The following is a 10,010-nucleotide window of genomic DNA, read 5'->3' on the forward strand; positions in this document are numbered from 1 at the left end:
TTCAATTTAATGGCTATATAAGGTTTAAAGATGCAACCTGTTACTATCATTCTTTATATTTTATGTAAAGAAAATGGTAAAGGCTTTCAAAGAACTGTATTAAAGGATATATGTATAAATGCAAAGAAATGGGTTGCTCACATACCATTGGTCCAGATGATCCTCTTGGTCCTACAACCTAGGGAAGTCAAAGGAAAGGAAGAAAATTAAAAAAATAAGGTGTCAATGATCTTTTATAAAATGTCTTTGAAGTCCTGTTAATGTAGCATTTGAAGCCATGGCGTTTGAAGTCATGTTGGTGTGTGCAAACTGAACGCTCTTTTAGCCTAGACCCACACACGACAACACTTTATATTTACCAGATGTATTTTGCACATTGGATGTTTAGGTCTGAGTGTGGAAACATTATCTGACTCCCATCAGAGCAGGGCCTGTTAATTGCTAATCTCTTCGGGCACAGCATTATAAGAAACATACAATAAACAATGCCTTCTTATTTCCTGTCATGAACTCGTATTCCCTCGCACGGGTAAAGCATTTCCAGGTGCAGCAGGCAGGCAGGCAGTTCTCTCTCTCTCTCTCTCTCTCTCTCTCTCTGTCTCTTTGTCTGTCTCTCTCTGTCTCTCTCAATCTCTCTCTCTCTCTGTCTCTCTCTCTCTCCATGATCCTTTGAGAATCTTTATGGAGGATTGTATGGAGGCCTTATTGTGCTTGGCTGTCCTCCTGACACGGCTGCCTCCTCACTCTATGGCTCACTCCTTTCTTTCTATCCTGGACTTGTGGCAAAATTGCTGAGTTATGCAAGTTATTTCTCTAAATATTAATCCGTAGCCAGGGATATTATGGGACTGCCAGTGGTGGATGGTAACCAAGTCCATTTACCCAAGTAAAGTACATTTGAGGTACTTGAAAAATTCCAATTCATACTCATTTGGTACTTTTACCTCACCACATTTCAGGGGGAAATGTTGTACTTTTACTATTTTGGAGAGACAGAGTTGAAATGAGGCAAAGAGGGGAGGACATACAGAGAACCCACTACGGGTCGGATTCAAACCGGAAAATGTTGTACTTTTTACTTAACTTCTTTTAAACATTTTTTACAGGTAATCTCTTGAGACAGGGTTTTCATGAGACCTGTTCACACACATTCTGTTTCCATTCATACACTGATAGCAGCTAACTATGGTCAAGCAATTTGGGGTTCAATGTTTTGCCCAGGGAAACTTTGACATGTGGCGGGAGATCGAACCACCGACCCTGTGATCTAGTGGACGACTGCCTGCCCGCTCTGCCGCAGCCTCCCATAACTTTTAGAAAATATAATAAGCTTATAGTTGTATAAGGTGAAGTTTAAGTATTGTGTGATTTCGACTTACATCGGTAATATCTCCGGGTTCGCCTTTCTGACCCTGATGTGGAAAAAATAAGATGGGATGAGAAAAACAGAAAGATATACTAAACATTTCAGCACCCTCACACTTCTTTTATACAGTCTATGGTCATCACACATCATTGTAACTCTACTCCTGAAAGACCATGGTCAAGAGCAAAACTTGCTGAATATAATGATACCTAACAGACACATAAATATGGCACACGGTGTTGAGAAGGAAATAACTGTTATCCATATGGCAAAGCTCTTTCACATCAAAGTCTCAACTAAATCCATAAACTACAGGCTCTGCAGAATTGATATCTGGGATAGGTGCAGAATTAATTACAGGTGTTGGAGAGGCTCTCACACACACACACACGCACACACACACACACATGCTCATGCAATCACGCCCACGCACACGCACACACAAACACTTGCACACAAGCGCGCACACACACACACACACACACACACACACACACACACACACACACACACACACACACACACACACACACACACACACATCTTAGTATCCTACTGTGTCTCACCTTAGCTCCAGTTGCTCCTGTTATGTGGTCAAGTGGGATTTCGAGAGGAAAGAACAGATCACAGTTAGCCAATGGATAACACACACAAACAGTCCGCGAGGGTCACATAGTATTTCCCAGAAGACCACAAAGTCTATACACGCGTTCATGGCCAATTGTACTCTAAATTTAACCTAACTATAAAGACCACCACCAGATCATATGTGTGGCACCCAAAGAGCCCATCAGGATAAGACAAGTGTCGGTGGAATCACCATCTTACAGTAAGAGCTCAAAGCAAGGAGCAAAGCGGCTGCAGGTTTAAGTGAATGGCAGAAAGAAAAATAATTGGAATAGCATGTGTATCTTTACACAACGTTGTATTTCAAAGCAATCTAATAAGCATTGTTAAGTAGCTTTATAGCAATATTGATAAATTAGGACTTTGCATAGGTTTTCAGGAAGGGCTGGTTATCGTCGAGAATTTAAAAGAATTCCCCAAAAAAGGTTTTACTTGAAAGAAAAAGTGTACAAGTAGTTGTGAAATGCATTTGCCTGCATACAATCTAGTCTAAAATCATCTTCATTTAAATTAAAATCATGAACTATCAGGTCAAAAAACAAGTACACAACAGTAGAAGTACACAACAGCTGTTCAGGGCCTATACTTTCAATAGTTTTCGATTGACGGTGGTCTGGACACATTTGGGTCAATACAAAAAGTACTCTCGGTCTCGATAGCCAGCCCTGGTTGAAAATCTAAAATGATGCTGTACATGTTGCCTATACATCTTACTAACTTAGCACTTTGATTTTGCCTTTTATGGAAGATAAGATTTCAATAAAGCATTGGAATCCACAAGCATGCATCGCAAACAGTGACACCTCTGATTTCAGTTATATGCTCCTCAACCCGACTTTGTTTACATTTTCCATAGCAGGACCAAACAAGGTTCCTGTTTATCCGGATGGCAGTTCCTAAACGTGCTGAATAAATAGCTCCTTTGACAAAGTCTCCTCAGAGCATTACACTTTCTCTCGCCATCAGATCTCTGCAGAAATCCACAGAGAGGATATAGAGTAGAAATGTGAAGCCGTGTGTCTGCCTGACTGAGGTATTTCCTTAATGGCTCCCACATGTTTTCATGATACTCAGGGTAGAAGAAGAAGAAGAAGAAGAAGAATAAGAGAGTATTCAAACAAGATGGGGCCAAGGTGAGCCAGCTATGGAAAAGTAAATGACGTTGAGAGGGAGCATTGAAATCACTGAAATTTCTGCTCAGTTGTGTCACTGTTGCTGTTTATTTCTCATCATTTGTTTGCTTTGGGGGATAGAGAATTGTATTCAAATCAAAGGGTTGGCACATATTGCATATACGCCTGATTTCATACCTTCAGCAGGTGAAATAGGTTATACTGCAACCTGGGCCAACCTTTGTTTTGTACTAAACTGAACCATTTTCTCTCCCCCAAAATAAACAACATGAAGGTATAGGTAATTTATTTATGAGAGGGTGTGAGATAAATAAATTACAACCAATGGGTGGAGACGGGTCGGCTGTGCAGATGGGGCAACACTCTCCGAATGGGATTTCAGGGTTGGGGCAGTCTTTAAGATCCTCGCAGACAATTACATCACACAGGACGGTCCCGGTGTCACACACACAGATGCGACAAGGCTCGGGTTTCCATACGTCCTTGTCGCTATAGCGCTGGTCATCTTGTAAACAGCTTAAAACATCCTCCTCTGTGTGTGTGTGTAGGTGTGGGTGTGTGTGTGTTTGTGGGAGATGGTGGGAGGAAAAAGTAGATTAGACATCAGGTATGAATAACAGTTATTGCACTGTGCCACTCATAAACAACAACTGCTCTTTTCTCTGTAAATGTCTTTGAGATATAATGCAAACTGAGCAATGTTTTGTTTATGGGGAAAATACATATGCAACACATACAGGTCCTCCAATGTGATAATGCATAACAAACATGCCAGAAGCATAGACTTACATTTTAAAATAACCCACAAAAATACATTCCTCCCAATTATATATTATTAGTGTGATAGTGTATTGAGTGAGGTAGGATTAACTGTCTTGTTCAGTGACACATTTCATCTTGTTAAACCCAAATAACATCCAGGGAGTCACAGTAGCCTAGCACCTATGGCACATCTATGTCAGAACTGAAAATAACAATCATTTTATGAGCAGAATTTTCAAATATATAAGCCTGCTATCATAACCCATTGCACGATGGGATGTATTCAGATCTCTTGCTTTATTCAGCAATGAAGCAAACCCTTAAGAGTCTACAATCTTATACGTCAAAGAAAACCATCAAATCCACTTATTTGACAATATGGAACCAAACAAGTGTTTGGTATTTTTGCTTGAAAATTTTAACATAACAATTGATCAAAATAATAAACCATGAGGCCAGTTGAACTGCAACTCCCCCCTGTCCGAATTCGATTATAGCACCTTTGTTGTCACCTCTCTCCCTCTTCCCAACAACACTTCTAGTCCGTCTCATGACTATACACTATCAAATAAAGGATGAAATGTTCCAAAAGTAATCTTAAAAAACAAATAAAACAGTGTGCCATCATTCCATGAATCAATAACAAACACTGAGTCCAGTTATCCAATGAACACCAAAGCATGCAACCTCTGCAGTGGCCACAGGATGGCGCTGTAACATCGCAGCATCACAAGTCAAGCTGAGTAACACCTGCAGGACAAAAAACCTCGAATAACTTCACAGGAGCCAGAGACCATGTGCCTGAAATTCCTCGACAAGTTAAATATAGGGCGAGTTTACATTGCGGGAGACACCCTGGTTTACTGCAAAAGGAGGTCAACTTTGCATTCAGTAAATGAAATATCATCAGAGCCACAGCTTGGCAAAGAGAGTGATGGAGGTGGGACATGTTTCAATACAGGTACTGTACTTGGTCGAAAACCTTTTAAGAAGGATTTTCAACAATGAACTTACTAATTAGCCATATTCCTGCTCATTTTTCCAGTCTGGCACACGTACTTGAAAAGTCAACAGAAGGGCAAATAGTTGCTGGAAGAAAGAGGCTGTGATTAGGAGTCGGTGAACCTGTACCAATCCCCTCAGGGGGCAGACCGCCCCGTTGAGAGGGGACAAGGAGCAAGTACAGTAGCTATATTTACTGCTTAAGTCTAGGTAACCTCACGGACCTCGGCCCAGCAATGAATGAGGTTCTTTCTGGAAAGGGGACAGAGTGGGCAATTCACAAACTGTTGCCTTGTATAAACACGGGGGCACATTTAAAAAAAAAACCCATCTGGAAGCCATAGCTGTGTCAGATGCCAATTCAAACACATTGGAAGAAAAAAAGAGAGAAAATGGTCAGCATTCATGCACATATTTTTGATTTTCTTTTTTTTTTTAATTGAGTTTTTACAGGCTTTGATAGAGACTGTCTAAAGAGACTGCACCTGTCCTTTCATGGGCTCAAAATGTCAAAGATTCTCCTGATAGGAGGATATAACTTGACAAGGGCTCCTCTGTCTACTAGAGAGCTGATAGAAAGATGGTGTTTTTCATCATCATTCAGGGTAATTGGGAAGCGTCCTCTCCCTTGTGTTGGCAGCCATACTGTTTTCCAGGGCAGAAAATTGAACAGTGAAGATTTTAAAGTGGACCCAGGTGTCCTTGGTATGGGACAGTGGAGTCAACTGAGTTTTCACTGTATTTAGTATCTTTTTAGACTTTGATCTCCTGTACCCCCTTTTTGATTCGATACTATTCCTTGTAGATGAGCGGTCAGTCAGTGAGAGTTAAGGCACTGACCCCCCGTCCCCTCTAAGTGACTTGGGGCCTTTCAGCCTGCTGTGTCAGGGTCACAATCGGACCTCTTTGCCACTTCGGCGTCTCCCAGAAAAAAAAATGCTGGAAATAAGGACTTGCATTATATCCAGGGGCCTATTCCTCTGAAAAGGGGGTAACCTGAGACTTTTGCTATTGCTTTTCTCATGAGCATTTTGTCCCCCCTTTTTTCCCTCTCTTTCTCCTTGGGAAATACACCTTCTTTTTCTATTTCTTTAAAAGCTTGGTAAGCTTGACTTGACTGTATGCTGAGAAAAACTACACCTCTCAATAATAAAATCCCTCGGTTAAAAAAATATGTATTTTTCCAGTCACCTCTCTCTCTCTCTCTCTCTCTCTCTCTCTCTCTCTCTCTCTCTCTCTCTCTCTTGCACCTTGGCTCTGTCCCTCTCTCTGGGCTGACTGTCACATCTTATGGCTAATCTTTGGAGCAGATGGAAACATATGGAACGTTATTCCTGGCCCCAAATCTGCTGGCGTACCTTCCCTATCAAATGTCTCCTGTGGATACTAAAGATCACTGATGATGAATAATCCCTCTCTCAGATATATTCCTGCATAGACAGTCCACAGGTATCAACATTACATAAGGGCCATCTGAGTCTTAATGGAGTCAATATTGAAAGTAATCACTTAAAGCAACATTATTATGGACATATTGGGTTTTTAGTTTTCACCTATCCATTCAACAAGCCATGATTCGCCCGGATGCCCTCTGACAACAATGGAATGTGAGCACTTTTCACCAAAGGCCCCTGAGCCTGACCACCTTCACTTTTTGCCCGTCCCCTCCCCCTCCATATTAAGTGAATCTGCAGCTAAAAGGAGAGGCTGTCAAAGGCTCCTAAAGCGCCCACAGGTGTCCAGCAGCTTACCCTGAGAGAGAAGGTGGACGTATGGTATATAAGGCATTGGGTTTTAATAGGGGATACAAATCTGAACTTTGTTATTTTCGCTTTACAAACTTTAACAGAATGAATCAATAATCCAGAGTCGATAAATTGGCTTAAACTAAAAATCTCCTCAGCAAGAAGACGGACGGACAACCCAATGCACTGCGCGCGTTCTTTTGCGCAAACTTGCCACATCTCTCCATCAAGTAGCCTACATCACTTTTACGCACGTCCGTAACTGTAATACTGTATATTGAATATTATCACACCTCCAGTTTGCAGTTACAGTAAGATCAGCGCTTCTGGTAGACGCTGAAGCCGCACAACTATTATGCAACAGAGAATCCAAACAATCATGAACTTTCTGTGCGTAAAAGTTGCGAGGGGATTATCCAAATCACTCCAAGCACCGAGTCAACTGTTTAACTTGTCAAAGTTGAGTTGCTAATAATAAAGATACAGCTTTGTCAGAGCCATCTTGCCTGGAGGAACACCTGCTCTCTATATGCACCGCAGCTTTCCTTCATTATATCACTTTGATAGAAATAATGCTGTCACTTACGGTCGCTCTCTTGACATCTCACAACGGCTAATAGACAGGCTTGGGTTGCTACAAGTAGCAGTACAGTCCTCGAATCCATAATGTTGAACATGTCTAAATATTAGACATGCAACAGGGGCCCTGAAGGGAAAAGGTAGGTTGCTTCGGGAGGCTTCTCTCGTTGATTAATGTGTGTTCCAAGTTACAAAAGTCGAATCATTCGAAATTCACCCTTTCCCCCCAAAAAAAAGAAAAAAAAAGAAAAAAAAATCCAGTGGCAGGACCCGGGACCTGCAGTAAGAACTCAGCACCGACCGCTTCGGGCCAGACGCTGTAGTTTTATGTACCCGTTGCCTTCAATGAATCTTCGTATATTCCCAAATATCAGCCCGGCCCCCTTACCCCCCTTCAGGCAGTAATCTGAGCCCCGCTTCCCTCCCATTCCGGCTCCCAGGTTCCATTATCCCAGACCACTCCTTTCCACACGTGCTGCTACTGAACCCGAAAAAACTCAAACTTCAACGCCCCCCCTCCCACCACCTACCCTCATCTCCTCCTCCCGCCTCGTTCATCGAAAGCATAGCGATGTCAGAATCACTTCGTTACGCTAATTGAGCTTCTTTATTTTCCCTGTAGAAAGCCTAAGAAGAGCTGAGTAAGAAAAAAAAAATTATCGTATTTGATTTATTTTTAAATGGCCTGAAAAGTACCAGAAAAGTTTGTGTAACAAGTGGCGATGGTGCACTGTGACTTTTCTAGGGATGTACAAATACAATCATGACAAAGACACAAGTAAGATAAGCAATAGGCAATCAAATATACACAACAATATCAAAATGTAAAATAGAGCCACCTTTCCAATATAACAGACACAAACAGCCAGTTGTTATGATAATTGATTTGACTTTCAAAGACATTTCTCAAAATCAAATGCCAAAAATAACCCGATTAATTTTTTAGTTGTCATGCCTGAAAGTCCATTGAATATATTTAAGTCTTGGACTGAAAAGTCCAAAAGTCACTGAAGAGTCACTTTTGGGCTCTGAGAATTGGACATTTCTGCTTTTTGTGGCGGATCATAAGGAGATATTCACTGATTTTGGCAAAAAGGGATTTTGACTCCACCTTTAATGTTGTGAGGATAAAGATTAATTGTAATATCTCTGTTTGATTCACCCTTACCCACTAATAGGAGGTCATACATGGGGCAGGTGGTCCCATGGAAACGCTTGCGGAAGTGGCCATTTGCAGACCTGTTTTTTAAACAGTATTTTTCAAGTTTTACAAGCGAAAATACTTTTAAACTTACTGGTAGGTTTAAAGTGCACATGCGCTTCCCAGAGCATTTATATGGGACCTTCCAGGACTGTCTGCCACACAGTGTTTGAGGGTCATCCTAGTTTCAGGGAGGGATGCTTTATTTGCTCCTCATAATCTTTATTTCACCACAACAATAATAACCGTGGTCTCTTGTTACATCGGATCATTTTTTCAAACTTTCTGCGGGGTCATCCCCATGCATTGTGTTTCACTCAGTGGAATAAAATATCATCATTAATTGGCAGTGTGGCAAATTAGAGGGAGGAGTTTTTGTTAGTGTTAGATTGTTAAACTGGTAGTTCGGCACTCATTTGAAATACTTCTGTAGAGCTGCAGGACACTGTGCATAGCTGCTGTGACACAAGGAAGCTTGACATTTCAAGGCAAGGCACGTTTATATATAAAGCACAATTCAGACACAAGGCCATTCAAAGTGCTTTTCAGGGGCATACAATACATCAAGGTTAGACATTAGAAATTGCATTTAAGAGATAGTAAAAATAAAGAAGAAATACAGGCAGACAAATTGGCAGAAACATTTTACTGAAAAGTCAGACAGAAAGTCTTCAGATTTGATTTAAAAAAGCTGAGAGTTGCAGCAGACCTCAAGTTTGTTCCAGATATGTGGTGCATAAAAACTAAGGGTTTCTTCTCAAAAGCTTTCTGTGATGCATTAATTGACAGTAACAGCTCTGTGAAACTTGATAGAACTATTTACGTATCTCTTTCCCAAGTTATTTTTAAATGAGTGTACAATGTCATTATATCCACAAGTACAAGTGGAAAGATTGCATGAAGTTGTTGAAGTACGAAAAATATATATTCTGTGGGTTATACATATTGTTTTTCCAAACCCTGGGCTGACAGACTTTGGCTGTATAAAGTGTGTGCAAATGGCCGATCCTATAATAGGTCAGCTTTGGAGTGGGTTTGCACTCTCACCACAAAACATGAACTGTTAAAGCTTTATTGGATTGACATTGGTGGTTAAATGCGATGTAGTGTTTTAGAAGCTCATCATATGTATTGTAAAACTGTTAACTGCAGTAGCTAAAGATGTCTAATACATGTAGTGGAATAAGTAATACAGATTATTTGGCTGTGTTCCAATCCCCACACTTTCTGCTATTTAGTATGGTAGAAAAAAGATTTAGGATGTCCCAATTCTTGTGGTCAGATTTAGTAGGCTTAAAAATACCCTGCTGTCTACTATATCCGGCCAAGATTTTTAGTGTTGAAATCAGCATGCTATTTGGGGCGATTCTGACCCACAATCCATTGCGCACCGGAAGTGACGTCACATCGACAGAGCCTCCGTATGAAAACAACCAGGGAAATGTGACGGATATAAAAGCAAGAGGCAAAATCAATCAATCAATACTGCATGTTACATTATTTTTATGGTCAGATGTAGTATGTAGAATAGAAAAAAGAAAGAGTATGTGATTTGGAACGCAGGGATAGAGATGACAAGAGCAACACAGTTACAA

The 10,010-nt window shown here is 40.9% G+C and overlaps 1 protein-coding gene across 1 annotated transcript in view; it reads right to left on the minus strand.

The window, feature by feature from the left end:
• col2a1b (collagen, type II, alpha 1b) overlaps positions 1-7,408 on the minus strand; it is a 50,517-nt gene extending 43,109 nt beyond the window's left edge. Inside the window, exons 1-5 of the mRNA XM_080026196.1 lie at positions 7,222-7,408; positions 3,449-3,658; positions 1,933-1,949; positions 1,380-1,412; positions 146-178 (exon numbers count right to left, since the gene is read on the minus strand). Of these exons, the coding sequence (XP_079882322.1) occupies positions 146-178; positions 1,380-1,412; positions 1,933-1,949; positions 3,449-3,658; positions 7,222-7,312 (384 nt within the window). The 5' untranslated portion in view covers positions 7,313-7,408. The remainder of the gene's footprint in view (positions 1-145; positions 179-1,379; positions 1,413-1,932; positions 1,950-3,448; positions 3,659-7,221) is intronic.
• Positions 7,409-10,010: the final 2,602 nt, after the last annotated feature.

The sequence above is a fragment of the Ammodytes marinus genome, assembly GCF_949987685.1.
Source record: "Ammodytes marinus genome assembly, chromosome: 4".
NCBI classification, from domain to species: Eukaryota; Metazoa; Chordata; class Actinopteri; order Uranoscopiformes; family Ammodytidae; genus Ammodytes; species Ammodytes marinus.